This window comes from Balaenoptera physalus, assembly GCF_965194825.1.
Source record: "Balaenoptera physalus genome assembly, chromosome: 18".
Taxonomy (NCBI): domain Eukaryota; kingdom Metazoa; phylum Chordata; class Mammalia; order Artiodactyla; family Balaenopteridae; genus Balaenoptera; species Balaenoptera physalus.
The window spans coordinates 66112495-66129986 of record NC_138899.1 but is presented as its reverse complement, the minus strand read 5'-3'; the positions used below and the strand labels follow the sequence as shown (position 1 = coordinate 66129986).

General features: G+C 41.1%; 1 protein-coding gene across 1 annotated transcript in view; it reads right to left on the bottom strand.

Annotated features, from left to right (window-relative positions):
* TPTE2 (transmembrane phosphoinositide 3-phosphatase and tensin homolog 2) overlaps nt 1-17492 on the bottom strand; it is a 96944-nt gene that overhangs the window by 79050 nt on the left and 402 nt on the right. Inside the window, exons 2-3 of the mRNA XM_082435024.1 lie at nt 10227-17144; nt 5439-5530 (exon numbers count right to left, since the gene is read on the bottom strand). Of these exons, the coding sequence (XP_082291150.1) occupies nt 5439-5494 (56 nt within the window). The 5' untranslated portion in view covers nt 5495-5530; nt 10227-17144. The remainder of the gene's footprint in view (nt 1-5438; nt 5531-10226; nt 17145-17492) is intronic.

Sequence of the window (17492 nt, the reverse complement as noted above, 5' to 3'; positions counted from 1 at the left end):
GAAAGAGCAGAGAGTATAGGGACGAGGAGGTGGATCCAGGGAATAACTAATGAAGGGTTACAGGAAAAAAAAAGAAAAGAAAATGCCAGAACAACGAATATTCCAATGCCAAGGACTAGTGACTGGTCATCATTCCATAGAGAAGAAACAGGTAGGTAGATCAAGGATGGCCTATATAATATTTTAAATTTTTTTTCTGAACTAGAAGTAGAGCATGTTTAGAATGATTCCTTTTTGTTTTTCTCTGAATTTATTTCAAAAAGATATTTGGTTATATCATCTAAAACCAAGACTTCCCATCACCAAATCACTGGCTTGGATAATTTGATCTCTCTACAACCCAATTTCCTCATCTGTAAAATAAGACACATAAAAATGCACTTTGCATCCGTCAACTTCATAAGATCATGCTGAATATTCACCATTTCACAAGTATTATTGGTTTTTAGGCAGCCTGCCTTCTTCATCAAATGTTATGCCTCAAAAAATCAGTACAGGAAAACAATATAAACTGATACATATTTTAAATTTCAAAAACACTTCAAGATTCTCAGAGTAATTCCCTGGGAAATCTTGGGTTCCTACCCAAGATGAGAAATAGCCTTCCTCCCAAAACTATAAAAGACGAATGGAAGTATGGATTCCAAGAAATAACACAAAACTGGGAGACTGTAACGAGTCCACCCTTAACTGGTGGACAGACTGAGGAAGAGGGCTGCCAAGGGCAGCCTGGAGGGACTCAGTGGGAGGGGAAATTTTAAGTTCCGTTCTTGCCTTTCCCTTGAGTTGCTTGGAGACAATAAGTGCCCACTCAGAACCCAGTAGAAACTACCCAGATGTACTTAGGATAAAATTAGGGTAGGATTAGGTTAGCTGATGAAAACAGGAAAGGGCTGAAGAGCAATCCTTGGGCCTTCACTCATCCACGCCCCACCTCCAAAGCCCCAGGTGACAACCTAGGGTGACTGCTTCCCCCAGTGCTGCCTTGCCCAGGAGCTGAAAGGTGACATACCCTGATCAGAGGATTTGCCTGGTCACAGTGTTTCATGGTTCCTGAGACTCTCTGTGCCCAGGCTCATCACCTCCACTCATGTTAAACTTAATGAGGAAAACACACCCTGGATCTTAGCTTTCAACAAGAGTGACATTATAATACGTCATCCAAGCCAGGATACTTTTGAAAGTGACAAGAATGCGCTATTAATAATTATGCTGAGACGGTCCCCAACCTTCAGCCCTTTCCTAATACAAGTTACCAGACAGAGGGGCCAATGGGCACAAGGAATGTGAACTCACAAGTCAAAATAGATACCTGAGGAGTACGACTCCTGAAAAATACAACAAACTGAACATCATATACCGTCTGAAGCAGAACCACTGCAACACAATGACTAAGATTTTTTTTCTAATTAAAAAAAAATTTTTATTGGAGTATAGTTGCTTTACAATATTGTGTTAGTTTCTACTGTACAGCAAAGTGAATCAGCTATATGTATACATATAGCCCCTCTTTTTTGGATTTCCTTCTCATTTAGGTCACCACAGAGCACTGAGTAGAGTTCCCAGGGCTATACAGTAGGTTCTTGTTAGTTATCTTCTTTATACATAGTAGCAATAGTGTATATATGTCAATCCAATCTCCCAATTCATCCCATCCCCGCTTTCCCCCTTGGTATCCATACGTTTTTCTCTACATCTGTGTCTCTATTTCTGCTTTGTAATAAAATTGTCTACACCAATTTTTTCAGATTTCACATGTATGTGTTAATATACAATATTTGTTTTTCTCCTTCTGACTTACTTCAATCTGTATGACAGCTTCTAGGTCCATCTATGTCTCTACAAATGGCCCAATTTCATTCCTTTTCATGGCTGAGTAATATTCCACTGCATATATGCTCCACATCTTCTTTATCCATTACTCTGCTGATGGACATTTAGATTGCTTCCATATCCTGGCTATTATAAATAGTGCTGCAATGAACATTGGGGTGCATGTGTCTTTTTGAATTATGGTTTTCTCTGGGTATATGCCCAGTAGTGGAATTGCTGGGTCATATGGTAGTTCTATTTTTAGTTTTTTAAGGAATCTCCATACTGTTCTCCATAGTGGCTGTATCAATTTACATTCCCACCAACAGTGCAAGAGGGTTCCCTTTTCTCCACACCCTCTCCAGCATTTGTTGTTTGTAGATTTTTTGATGATGGCCATTCTGACCGGTGTGATAACCTCACTGTGGTTTTGATTTGCATTTCTCTAATAATTAGTGATGTTGAGCACCTTTTCATGTGCCTCTTGACCATCTGTATGTCTTCTTTAGAGAAATGTCGATTCCTAACTAATCACTGAATCAAAAGTAAACAAAATGACTCCCTCTTGCGAGAACACCAGAATCACAACTAACTGCTGAACAATCATCGACAGGAAGACACTGGAACTCACCAAAAAAGATACCCCACATCCAAAGACAAAGGAGAAGCCACAATGAGATGGTAGGAAGGGTGCAATCACAATAAAATGAAATCCCATAACTGCTGGGTGGGTGACTCACAAACTGGAGAACACTTACACCACAGAAGTCCACCCACTGGAGTGAAGGTTCTGAGCCCCACCTCAGGCTTCCAAACCTGGGGGTCCGGCAATGGGAAGAGGAATTCCTAGAGAATCAGACTTTGAAGGCTAGTGGGATTTGATTGCAGGACTTCGACAGGACTGAGGGAAACAGAGACTCCACTCTTGGAAGCCACACACAAAGTAGTGTGCACATCGGGACCCAGGGGAAGGAACAGTGACCCCATAGAGACTGAACCAGACCTACCTGCTAGTGTTGGAGGGTCTCCTGCAGAGGCAGGGGGTGGCTGTGGCTCACCGCGGGGACAAGGACACTGGCAGCAGAAGTTCTGGGAAGTACTCCTTAGCATGAGCCCCCCTGGAGCCCACCATTAGCCCCACCAAAGAGCCTGTAGCCTCCAGTGCTGGATCGCCTCAGGCCAAACAACCAACAGGGAGGGAACCCAGCCCCATGCATCAGCAGATAAGCAGAGTAAAGTTTTACTGAGCTCTACCCACCAGAGCAACACCCAGCTCTACCCACCACCAGTCCCTCCCATTAGGAAGCTTGCACAAGTCTCTTAGATAGCCTCATCCACTAGAAGGCAGACAGCAGAAGCAAGAAGAACTACAGTCCTGCAGCCTGGGGAATGAAAACCACGTTCACAGAAAGATAGACAAGATGAAAAGGCAGAGGGCTATGTACCAGATGAAGGAACAAGATAAAACCCCAGAAAAACAACTAAATGAAGTGGAGATAGGCAATCTTCCAGAAAAAGAATTCAGAATAATGATAGTGAAGATGATCCAGGACCTCGGAATAAGAATGGAGGCAAAGCTCGAGAAGATGCAAGAAATGTTTAACAAAGACCTAGAAGAAATAAAGAACAAACAAACAGAGATGAACAAAACATCTGTATGTCTTCTTTAGAGAAATGTCTGTTTAGGTCTTCTGCCCATTTTTGGATTGGGTTGTTTGTTTGTTTTTGATATTGAGCTTCATGAGTCGCTTGTATATTTTGGAGATTAATCCTTTGTTGTTTGCTTCATTTGCAAGTATTTTCTCCCATTCTGAGGGTTGTCTTTTTGTTCTGTTTATGGTTTTCTTTGCTGTGCAAAAGCTTTGAAGTTTCATTAGGTCCCATTTGTTTATTTTGGTTTTTATGCTCATTACTTTAGGAGGGGAGTCAAAAAGGATCTTGCTGTGATTTATGTCAAAGTGTGTTCTTCCGATGTTTTCCTCTAAGAGTTTTATAGTGCCTGGCCTTACATTTAGGTCTCTAATCCATTTTGAGGGTTTTTTTGTGTATGGTGTTAGGGAGTGTTCTAATTTCATTCTTTTAAATGTAGCTGTCCAGTTTTCCCAGCACCACTTATTGAAGAGGCTGTCTTTGCTCCATTGTATATTCTAGCCTCCTTTGTCATAGATTAGTTGACCATAGGTGCATGGGTTTATCTCTGGGCTTTCTATCCTGTTCCATTGATCTATATTTCTGTTTTTGTGTCAGTACCATACTGTCTTGATTACTGTAGTAAGATTTTTAAATACACATGAGAAGCACACTTAATGATACATGAGAAGATGTTAGTAACATGAAATGAGAATAAGAAACCATAAGGAAAAAAACCCAAGAGGAAATCTTAAGTGTAAATGTATAATTGTTGAAATAAAGAATCCATTCACGGGATAAAGAGTAGTTTGGGTACATGTGAAAAGCAAATTAGAGTTGGAAGATGAGATTGAGAAACTCTCCCAGAAAATAGTAGAAAAGAATAGAGAGAGCTTCCCTGGTGGCACAGTGGTTAAGAATCCACCTGCCAATGCAGGGGACACGGGTCAAGCCCTGGTCCAGGAAGATCCCACATGTTGCAGAGCAACTAAGCCTGTGTGCCACAACTACTGAGCCTGCACTCTAGAGCCCATGAGCCACAACTACTGAGCCCGCGTGCCACAACTACTGAAGCCCACGCGCCTAGAGCCTGTGCTCCGCAACAAGAGACGCCACCACAATGAGAAGCCCACACACCGCAACAAAGAGTAGCCCCTGGTCGCCACAACTAGAGAAAGCCCGCGTGCAGCAACGAAGACCCAACACAGCCAAAACTAAATTTATAAAAAAAAAAGAATATAGAGGGAGAACATACAAAAGAAAAGCCAATTGATATGGAGCATAAAATCATATCTAACATCTGGATTATAGACATCTGAGAATAAATGAGAAAAAAATGGAAAAGAAAAAACTGAAAAAAAATAAGGATAAATTTTCTAAAATTAAAGAAATATCACAAAGTGATCTTTCACCTTATAAATATTTAAATGGTCTTTACTAAGGGCCAGGCATTGTGCTGATGCTTCACAGATACTACTTCAATTGGTCCTCATTACATTCCTTGAGATAGTTACTATTATTTATTTTCACCAGTTCACAGATCTTGAATATTTGTGTATTTCTAATATCCATCATGCCGATTTGTAAACCACTAATCTCACTAATAAAAATGCATTTGTGACCTTCACTGTGGTAATTAGCAACATTTCAGGTGTTGACGGAGATGTGACAACTGAAGCCCTTGTAGTGGCCGTCCCTGGAAAATGGTCACCACCCATGGATAGCACATCCTCCATTAGGGCAACCAGCCACAGCTAAAGGACAAGTTTAAAGAGACCATGACTGGCACATGCATACTATTACTGACATACTGCCTAACCTGTGGTATTTAAGGAAATTACAGGCATAAAGCAAGGTCTTTAAATTTTGAGTTTGCTCATTTTATTTGCATACAGCTTACATTTATTATGAAAGAAGGTACACATGTATTCCCCATTCTATTAACCAAGGCTGAGAATTATGCTTAAAATTCAGTAAATTTGAATCTTATCACTTACTTATTTCTTTGATGCATGAACCAGGCATATAAAGAATTCTTCTTTAATCTCTGCATGGTTTGTTTCGTGGTCGAATTTAATCTACAATTAATCTAAGAAAAGGAAAAGCATGTATGCATTATATATTCGATATGTTTAAAATACATATGAGGGCTTCCCTGGTGGCGCAGTGGTTGAGAATCTGCCTGCCAATGCAGGGGACACGGGTTCGAGCCCTGGTCTGGGAAGATCCCACATGATGCGGAGCAACTGGGCCCGTGAGCCACAACTACTGAGCCTGCGCGTCTGGAGCCTGTGCTCCGCAACAAGAGAGGCCGCGGTAGTGAGAGGCCCGCGCACCGCGATGAAGAGTGGCCCCCGCTTGCCGCAGCTGGAGAAAGCCCTCGCACAGAAACGAAGGCCCAACACAGCCATAAATAAATAAATTAATTAAATAAAATTTTAAAAAATTATAAAAAATAAAACACACATGATATCCCCCCAATTAGAAAGTCACACATATGGATCAGCATTTCCAAAGTCTTGAATCCACAAACATAAAATCTGCAATACTGTGCAATTTTATCAAGCCTGGGAAACATGCATGTTAGCTCAAGAAACAGAGAAAAACATTTTTTGTGTGTTCAACAAAATGTAAGTTCAGCTCAAGCACAGGACTCTTTAAAGATTGCCCACTTGCTGGACAGGACCCAGGAAGTGAAACAACACCCGTTTCAAACAAATTTTACATCATCATAGTGACTTATGATATTTCCATCCTGAAGTATTCTCTGCAGAATAAATCAAAGAATTGGGAAAGCTAAGAGATGTGACCCTCAGCATTTCATAGAGCGGATTTCGTGGACGAAAACTGGAAGTCACAGGAGAGTAACACATTGCCAAGTAGACTGCCAAGTTAACAAGCGGTAATACTACGTCCACGTGAGGCAGGCAGAAATGTGCCACCAGCCCCTAAATTCCGGGCAAGGAGAGAAATTTGAAAAGAAATAGAAACCAATTTTTTTTTTTTTTTTCAAAAACAGACCAATTTGGGCATAAATGTTGATTCTGAGTTTAGGGCTTGGGGCCCAGCCACCTGTGAATTCTATACCTTTGAGGCATACCAGCTCATGCACAGTGGGAGTAGGAAGCCCAAAGCTCGGAGGTACCACCTGTGTTCCAGAGGCGAGGTGGACCCGAGACCCAGGGCGGCCACGGCACAGCCGGCTTCTTGGGCCCCCTCCCTGCAAGCACTGGACCCACTTATCTGCAGGCAAGGCTGCTTTAGCAAAGGCAGAGGCGCTGCCTCTCGGAAGGGGCTGTGGGGCGCATTTTGTGACTCGAGTACAACCTTTCCTAAGCGGGAGCAAACTTTCCTCAAGATCCTGGCAGCCATTTTCTCTCCCACTGCCTTTCAGGATAACGCCTTTTTCCTTCTTTCTTTTCCATTCTTTCTTATTTTTAATTTCCCCAAATCAAGTCCGTTAAGTGAAATCTCGGCCCAGTTCCTGGCCAGCCACAAAGTTACCGCTAGTTGGTCCTACCTTGGCCTAGTGCCCCCTCCTCCTCCATGTCCCATGTCCCCATGCCCTGATGGTGACGGGGCTCTGCAGAATCAGCGGGAGGGGAGAAGAGCGTTAATTAGGGCTCCCCACAGCTGGGCACAAGGCAACCTTCCTGTCTACGGGGTCCGAAGACCCCCTTCCTGTCCCTTCTCCCCATCCTTCCTCCTCCCCACACCCTCCGGCTGTCCCTCTAAAATGTTATACTCTTCTCACTCTGTGAGGGTGAAAGGGCAACATGAGCCGACATAAAGGGCAGAGGATGGGATGGGATGGGATATCCTTGGCCAGAGGCCTCCGCCCTAGGTCTTTACCTGGTGCTGCTAACAAGCCGGTACTAGAATAAGAACTCCGTGTCCATGGCAACACTAAACAACAGATTCCAGGTGGTCCTGAGATGTGCCAGAGTGGGGAATACAATGAACTTGGTTCCAGGCTGCAGGGACTTAAAAACAGACGCTGTTTTCCTAAAGGACAGGGGTGGGGTACGAAGATCAAAGAGCCCAGGATAATCATCCCAGGGCAGACTGTCTCCCCTGTTACTTTTTCTTTTGCATCTAATGGAGGGGATGCTTGTTACATATTTTGATTCTATAAAAGATTACACTGAGCTTTTGGCTTCCCCTATAGGCTGGAGAGAATGACCCAGAGGGCTGAATATTTTCTGGCTAATATTAACTTTAAGTAAAATAAGCAAGGTTGATACAGGAACGAGGAGGAAACAAAATCATTTTACTCAAGGTATCAAGTCATAGGATTGAGAAGAAACAATCAAGTATTAGTTGTAAATTAAAAATACACCCATTTTCCTGAGTAAACCTGAAAGGCGTAAAGTAATACCAAACAAATGAAAACAAATATGGAAAAAAAAAGTTTTTAAATTTCAACTTTTTTTTTTTTTGGCCGCACCGCGGCTTGTGGGATCTTAGTTCCCCGACCAAGGATTGAACCCCGGCCACGGCATTAAAGCACTGAGTCCTAACCACTGGACCATCGGGGAATTCCCCCAAAAAAGTTTTTAAAACATAAGTGAAACACTAGAATTTTTATATGGAAATTACAATATAAAAATTACCCCCAAAAGAGGAATAAAATATCAGTTTGACGTCTGTGTTGGTACATGTTATGAAGCTGAATAAATGGTCAGGTGAAGACATGGAAAAAAGAGATTAAAGCCATATTTACTTAGTATTATGTCTGTAAAGCACTTTGCAAGTTACAAAAATGAATAAAACATGGTCACTGACTTCAGTGTCAGGTTGATGACCTCAAGGCCAGACCATTCTGAGATATGCCCAGAGCATCCTACTTTCTGTGAGAAAGACCTGCCCTAAAGAAACCTAGTTTACCAGAGCCTTTTCTGACCTTGGGGAAGGGCAGTAAGATAACCCCAGCCCCCTCCAGCCTTCCTATCTCAGATAAGAGGACGGAAAAAAGACTAAGAAACTCTTCAGAAGATCACAGCCCTTGTTTCTTTATATGTTTTAAATTTTTGTTCAAAACTGGACTTGGAAAATAATGTAACAACTAGACATCAGATTTTTCCCTTTCTCCAGTGTCTACTGTTGTTTTTTGTTTGTTAAGTGACCTTTCTGAACTCTATTCTTTGTACAGCGTGACTACTGAAGTCAGCTTGGTCGGCATAAGGGTCGGCTAGTAATTAGAGAGTCGCTCAGGTGCCCGGAACCAGTAAGTCTCCCAGGGGTTACCATGCAAGAAAGAGAAAACGGCTTCTGGCGCCGTCTCGTCTCTCTCCATTGTCTCCTTGTGCTCAGGCCTCCGCTGCCCTCTTTTCCCTTCTCTGCCATCTACCCCTCCTCTATACCCTCACTTCCCCCACACTAACTCTCTTGGCTAACTTCCCTTTTTCTCTTAAACTCTCCCCCCCTCCCCCTTTCCTCTGAACTTTTCGGAACCTGTCCCTTTAAAATTAAGCCTACTGAGGATCCAGAGACTAAACCCTTCATTTCTTCTAGTCTCGGAGCTAAAGCTGAACTTCCAGCCACAGTCATAGATTTCTCCCAAAGTAACCGAAGAGCCTCACAGATTTGCTGAGGAATTTAATATTGTTACTCAACTTATCAGCCTGCTTTACTCTGACTTGTATCAGCTAGTCTGTATGCTGGTCGGCAAAGGCCAGTCCCAACACTGAATAAAGACCGCTAACTGGGAAAATCCTGAAAGGTACCTAGAAATACAACTGGAAAAGGGTTACCGAACCAGGTTTGTTTGCCCAACAGGCAGCAAGCCAAATGCTGAGACGCCGAAGTCTGCAGCAGCGAAGGGGTTTATTCGCAAGGCAGCCAAGCAAGAAGACAGGAGAACAGGTCCGAAATCCACCTCCTCAAAGGCCCGGGAGCTAGGGGTATTTATGGGATAAAACTAAGGCGTGGGGAGCATGGGCAAAGCTAATTGGAGATAAGAAAAAGGTGAGGTGATCTTCTTTCTGCGTAGATACACCTAAGCTACCGGCTTCTTCCCAGTACGCATGCTCAGAAAATAGTGGTCTTAGCATGCTCTGAGGATGGAGTTTTCCTGCCTTCTGATGTCAAAAGGTCACCGAGCATGCTTAGTTGGAGGGTCGGTGGTCTTAACCAGTCTTAACCAGTCTTAACCAGCTGGAGCTCAAACCGGACACAGCTGACTCCAAGCTCCTGAAAAACAACTCAGGCAAACCTCTTATTGTTTAGGCTACTCGAGGACCTGCACGTTTTTGTAAAAACAATTCAAGGGAGCTTGATCATTACAGGTGTAATGGATCTAACTGATGATTACCTTCAGTTTCAAAACCAGCCTGCTAATTTATTTGATCAGGCTCAACAATCGCTAGGTGGCTTCATAGGGCAATTTCTAGGGCTTTTCCAAAGCCTGTTGATTGGAACACAGTTCAGCCTTGCACACAAAAATCTGATAAGCCTGTTCATGACTATTACCGTCAATTTCAGATTATTTTAAATGAAAATTTTGATCTTCCTTCAGATGTTGATTCCACTCAGGTAGCTTTTAACTCTACATTTATTTACAGGCTAAACCAGGACCTTTCCCTTCTAGTAAAAAGGACCAGGATGAAATGGGAAACTATGTCCACTCCAAATTTAGTTAATCTGGCAAACCAGCTCTCTTGAATGCTAGATGAGTCACCTGAAAGGAAGACCACTGAAATGCCTAATCTTCAGCTCCAGCAATTGAAAAGCAAAACCCTCCTAGTTTCTGTTATTATTGCAGAGACATTGGAAAAGAGACTTACAAATTTAAGCTCTTCGGGCACCAGCAGCCCTCTAACCAGCCTTTGAACAGACTCTCAATTCTCAGTGAGGGGGCACTGAGGAACTACAGGGGCTTTTCCCAATCCTCCCTCTAACTGGCTTGGAGAAACATTTCTCCAGATTGGGGCTGAATCTCTTCCAGTCCTAACAGACATCAGATTCACACTCTTGGTTATCAACGCCACTACTATAAAGCAGTCCCTGCCTTGGAGTACTAGAACAGTTCAAACAGTAGGGACCTCTAATGAACCCCAAGATGCTTCTGTCTCTGAACCTATCTCCTTTTGTTTAGGCCCTTTGAGAGACACACACCTTTTTCTCCTTAGTTCCTTCACCCCTATGCATTTGTAAGGCTGTGACTCCTTAAAGAAGTATCATGCCAGAATTTCCTTCTCTCAAAGGGGGGGAATAATTCTTTTTTTTTTTTTTTTTTTTTTTTCTTTTTTGGCCACACTGCGGCTGATGGGATCTGAGTTCCCCAACCAGGGATCAAACCCAGGTCCACGGCAGGGAAAGCCCGAGTCTTAACCACAGGACCACCAGGGAATTCTGGGGGGAATAATTCTAGAATTTAACAGTAGTCATCAAAGCAGCCGATCAGTTGAATTAAATGACCCTGTGACATCTTTTATTTGCTCGGTCTAGAGCTGATCCTGGAAACACTAATCATTTGTCCCTATTGAATCAGCTACCACCCTCCTTACAGGCAAAATCTCCACTGATACCAGCAAAATTCACAGTGCATCTCCCATCAAGATTCAGGTAGATCCCTCAAAGCCTCTTCGCAGAATTAATCAAGAGCCTATAAGTAAAGAAGCCCTTCAAGGCATAAAGCCCATAATAGAAGATTACAGGCTCAAGGTCTCATTATCCCTTTTACTAATCCCTGTAATACTCCTATTGCCCCTGTGAGAAAACCTAAGGGTGAGGGTGAGAGTTTGTCTAGGACTTCTGAACAAGAAACAACATTGTTATGCCTAAACATCCTGTTGTTCTTAACCCTCATATATTGCTAACATCCATTCCTACAGGAAGCACATTCTTTACTGAAACTGATTTATGCAGTGCATTCTTTAGTATTCCAGTTGATGAAACTAGCCAATACCTTTTTCCCCTCACTTGGGAAGAAAAAAAATTCACCTGCACAGCAGTATTTCAGAGTTTACTGAGAGTTCTACTTACTTCTTACAAATCCTGAAGGCTGATCCTGATGATAACAAATTCCCTAGCGGTTCCACTTTGTTGCAATATGTGGATGATCTGCTTCTCTCCTCTCCTTCTCAAGCCCCTTCACAGGAAGATAGCAGCCACCTGCTAAAGCTTTTAGCCTTAAAGGGACATAAGGTCAGCAAGGAAAAATTACAGTTTGCCCAAACCCAGTTTAGATATTTAGGGCATCTGCTATCAGAACAAGGGCTACACCCAGATCCAGATAGATTTCATGATGTCCTAAGTTTCCTAAAACCCCAAACTAAAAGCACCAAAGCTAGTTGGTTATTGCTAAAATTAGATTCCGAATTTCCTTCTTATAGCCTAACCTCTTTAGTATGTTTTACTAAATAATAACAACCCTGACCCGATTTTATGGGAAAAACCATATAACATAGCCTTTAAGGCCTTATAGGAGAGTTTGATGAACCCATCTGCCCTTGGGCATCCCAATTTTCAGATTCCCTTTTTCCTCTTTCGTATAAGAAAAGTAATGTAATGCCCTTGGGGTACTCACTCAAAAACCCAGGGCCCACCATTGACCCATAGGCTATTATAGCCAGCAGCTGGACCCTGTGACACTGGGATACCCCCTCTTGCCTTACAGCCACTGCCCTTTTGGTTAAGACCACTGAGAATATCATTGTGGGATCCCCTTTAACCACTTTTGCACCTCATGCAGTAAAAGCCCTCCTGAATTCTCATCATACTCAACATTTCTCAGCCAGTCGCTCACTTCCTATGAAGTGAACTCTCCTCACATGACACCTTTACACTGCAATAACCTTAACCCTGCTGCTGTTCTCCCCTCTGTCCCCGACAAAGTCCCTCCTGACTGCTTAACGCTGATGAATCACCTCCTGACTCCTCGTGATGATCTGCAGGCAATTCCTTTGGGTAACACTGACTTCTCATGGCTCACTGATGGTTCTTATTTAAACGGTGACAATGGCAAATACTGTGCTGAGTATGCTATTGCAACTCCTTTTGATATTGTTGAGGCAGCATACTTACCTATGGCTACTTTGACCCAACAGGCTGAACTATTTGCTCTTACACAGGCCTGCACTTTAGCCAAGAGCAAAACTGCCAATATTTATACTGATAGTAAATATGCTTTCAGAACAGCTCATGATTTTGGAATGTTGTGTAAGCAATGTGACTTCCTTGATTCCAGTGCAGATAAAAGCCCCCTATGTTTAGGAATTATTGGGTGCAATAATTTTACTTGCTTGCTTTGGCTATCATTAAGATTCCAGGGCATTCTAAACTTGACTTTCTGGAAGCTAAAGGAAATCATCTGACTGACATGTCTGCAAGGCATGCTGTCCTTAAAGGAACCAACAGCAGTCAAACCTCTGTCATGATCACAAGGGATATATCCACAAACGATAACTTAGAAAAACTGGCTAGAGAAGCCCAAAAATTGGCCTCAGAAAAGGAAACACAAGACTGGAAATTCAACAACTGTTGGTTTGATAAAAAGAGAAAGTGCTGGTTTGGACCAAATGACAACCCAGTCCTGCGAGAGACTCTAAAATTGCCACTCCTCTCCACAGTTCATGCTTTAAACCATTGGTCTACTGACAAAATGATAGCCTTCATGAATCAATATTGGCAGGGAAACATTAACAAGACCACAAAAATACCTACATCACTTGTCCCACTTGTCCTAAATATAACTCACAGAAGCCTGTTTGTACTGCCCCGGGCATGTTACACTGCCTAACGGACGCTTTGGGAATCTGGCAAGCGGATTCCATACAACTTCCTCTGTCTCATGCATATAAATATGTTTTAGTCACGGTCTGCATGTTTTCACACTGGACTGAAGCCTTCCCTTGCAGACATGCTACTGCCTCTTCTGTGGCTAAAGTCCTTCTGGAAAAAGATTATTCCTATCTGGGGAACTCCTCAAACTTCACAGTGACTGAGGAACCCATTTTACTTGTCAGATACTTCAACGAGTCTGTACTTTTTGGCCAGGTTTACAACACTTTCTCTGCACTTTCCGCCCTCAATCCTCTGGTTTAGTCAAAAGCACTAATGACGTTATTGAGACTCAATTGGCAGAACTTGAGTCTTGGAGAGCCCCTCCAAACATCTTGGCCGCAAGCATTGCTGTTGATCCTTGTCAATCTTAGATTCACTCATAAACTCTCACCCTTTGAAATAGTCACAGGATGCCCAGTGCACTGGCTCTTGCCTCTTTTGACCCACAACTGACAAAAGGAGACATACACCAATATTACAAAGGCCTAATTGCTTCTATTGAAAATAACCATGTTTTGGTAGAGCCATCTTTTCACAGTGCACTCTTGGGAGATGAAGACCTCGAGCATCACAACTTATAAACTGGAGATTTCTTCAACTGGAAAAGATACTTCCAGAAAGACTCCATTTAACCCCTCTGAAAAGGCTCCTATCAGGTACTAGTAACCAATCCTTGTGCCACCAGACTCTAGGGAATAGTCTCTTAGCTTCACATGACACACCTAAAGAAAGCACCAAACCCCAACTGGACCTGCACATCATCTGGTGACCTGGAAGTAAAGATATCCAAACCAGGGCTGTTGGAAGTTTGTCACCAAACCTTTGATGATGATGTAATGTTTCAGAGGCTCTCCAGTGTCTATGATCTTGATAACATATAAACTTTAGATTACAAGTGCTTGAGGGAGGATGGGAGGGAGACGCAAGAGGGAGGGGATATGGGGATATAGGTATACATATAGCTGATTCACTTTGTTATACAGCAGAAACTAACACAACATTGTAAAGCAATTAAACTCCAATAAAGATGCAAAAAACATAATACAATAAAAAAATCTATCAATAAGAAAAATAAATTAAAGAAAAAAGTGCTTGAAAGTGCTCTCTCCCATCCCTCGTTACTCCAGCATAACCTCAGTAGGTTTCCAATCTGTACACTTTCTTTCCCACAGGAGACACTACCCCCAGGAAAGGTCCTTCCTGGCACTGAGGGATAAAAAGCCACTGAAACTGGAAAACCTGACTCTTGATCAGTGATGCTTTCACAGAAAGAGCTTGATCAAAAGGGGAAAAGGTAAAGAATTAATAAACAGAAACCTCAATTAAATAGTCAGGAGACCAGAAGGGGGAGCTCTCATGCCCAACAAGAAGAGGAAAGACCTCCTTTCCTTTCCTGGCAAGGACTCAACCAGTGAAAAGCATGGATTTTTTTTTTTTTTTTTTTTTTTTCACTACAGCCCTCCCAGCTTCCATTTCTACTCTACAAAAAGTTCTCTTTCCCTTGCTGTGCGGGAACTTGCAAATGGCTCGCCATGGCTGCAGACCCTGAATTGCACATTTCTGCTGACCCCAAATAAACCCATTTTTGCCGAAGAAATAGCTGGCAGTCTATTTTAGGTCAACACCGGGACTGCAGGATGTTGGTTTTCAAGGCTCCTATGGAGCTGAGGAGGGTGTGACTAGGAATAGGGCAAGTGAGAGGACCCCCAAGCTCACCGTTCTCATCAAAATTCAGCCTATGTTCTTGAATAAATGCTCTGCAGATTGCTGTAAGACTTTGGTTAGTTTCCAGAGTTCTGAAAAAGTTGATTCTGACCATTTTTGCCAGTGTTCTTTTGCTTTTATGAAGGGAAGAGTTTTTGGAGGTCTCTGCCAGTTTTACTGATATTACTTCCAAATGTACTTTTAAATAGATTGCTAAATTCACAAGAAAGTAAGGGAAGTACTAAATCATCACACACACACACACACACACACACACACTTTAGCACTGAAACTAAAGTGATAAACCAACACAGAAACAAGGAATGCCCTGGAAGTTTGCCAAAACCAAAAATCTAGAGCTTTGTTGGTCAACATTGTGGCTGACTGAAGTGGTAGATAGGAGTTGGGGAAAACAATAGGCTAACCATAAAGCTTTGAAAAAAAAAAAAAAAGCTGTGAAATAAGATGTCAAGAGAGGACTTTGAAAAGCTCTGACATATTCCTGGGAATATAGAGTTTTGTTGGTTAACCAAGTTACAGGATTTGAACCTGACAAAGTGGGCAGCTCAATGAGACCTACACATAAATCCAGGCACTCAAACTGGCTATACATTTGGTTGAAAAGATAAACTTGGAAAAATCTATAGGGGGGCAGAGTGAACCAATAAGCAAATCAGTCTGTCTCTGCTGGCATTGGATTTAAAAACATTAATAATTTTAATTTTGATAATCCTCCCCAGTGTTTTGTAATCAGCTGTACTCTCATGCTGAAATTTGAATTTATGCCACATTCAAAAATAGAACTACCATATGATCCAGAAATTCCACTCCTGGGTGTATATCCAAAGAAGACAAAAAAAAAAAAAAAAAACCACTAACTCAAAAAGATACATGCATCCCAATGTTCATAGGAGCATTGTTTATAATAGCCAAGATATGGAAGCATCCTAAGTGTCCATCAACAGATGAATGGAGAGAGAAGATATGGCGCATATATACAATGGAATACTACTCAGCCATAAAAGAAAAAAAAATGGAATTTTGCCATTTGCAGCAACATGGATGGACTTGGAGAATATTATGCTTAGTGAAAAGTCAGAAAGAGAAAGTCAGAAAGAGAAAGACAAATACTATATGATATCACTTATATGTGGAATCTAAAACATAAAACAAACTGGTGAATATAACACAAAAGAAATAGACTCACAGATATAGAGAACAAACTAGTGGTTACCAGTGGGGAGAAAGAAGTGGGGAGGGGCAATAAGAGGTACATACTACTATGTATAAAATGAATAAGCTACCAGGATATACTGTACAACACAGGGAATATAAGCCATACTTTATAATAACTATAAATGGAATATAACCTTTAAAACTTGAATCACTATGTTGTACACCTGAAACTCCTATAATATTGTACACCAACTATACCTCAGTAAAAATAAAGATATATAAAAACCTTAAAAATTAAAAATAAAATAAATAAGATAAAATATTGTTGGGGGAACAGCTACCAAAACATACTAAAGTTTTAGGCTGAAGAAAATACTAGAAAACGTGTTCTTAAATGCTCTTAAATCCCCGTATGAAAGCATTGTAATTCATTTACTTCTTTTTTATGCTACCAGACTTTCTCCACTTTGTCATATTCAATGTTCTTTTATTAGCATAATAACCTTATTATAATTATGCCTATGTATCTATTTATAACAAACTATATGTTTGTTAAAATATCACTGAAAGTTTTTTTTTAGTTTTAAAAAAATAGTTTTTAGTGAAGCATATCATATGGTAATGCTTATCATATTTATCATCAAATTTTGCTTTTATGAAAAACGAATATGCATCACACTTAGATGAATCCAAAAGTAGAGTATACATGAAGCTTATGTAGCAACTGTGTTCATTTCTTTATTTTACTTTTTCTTTCTTTCTTCTCCCTTTTTTTAATGCATATACTTGAATACTGGTGCTTTGTTTCTATAAGAAGAATTCTCAAAAGTGGGGTTACTGGATCAAAAATATGTGCATCTAAATTATGAAGCAAGCAATAAAATAAAAATTTATGACCTCACATAGAAGAAAAACATTTCTAATCCTGTGGAAGCTACTGGGGGTTCTCTTCTTATCCATTCCCCTTGTCTCTCCATTGAGGTGACCATTCTTCTGAAGGCTTTTATGTTCATGACCCACTTGCTTTTCTTTACAGTCTAGATAGATAGATAAAAGACAGACAACAGCAGAAACTAACACAACATTGTAAAGCAATTATACTCCAATAAAGATGTTAGAGAAAAAAAAAAGACAGACAGATATTTAAACAATACACTATTTTGTTATAGTATTTATTTTTAAGCTTTACAAAGATGGGTATCATAGTGAAATGATATTTACTTTGAAGCACATTTTGATCACTAAAAACCACTCGATAAATATTAATTAAATTGTTGGGATTGTTTGCATAGCTTACAAAAATTTTATTCTATAACATATCTAAAATAACATTCTGTGTTAATAAGTATCAGTGGCTCTTTGATTTAAAGGCCGTGAAACACAGG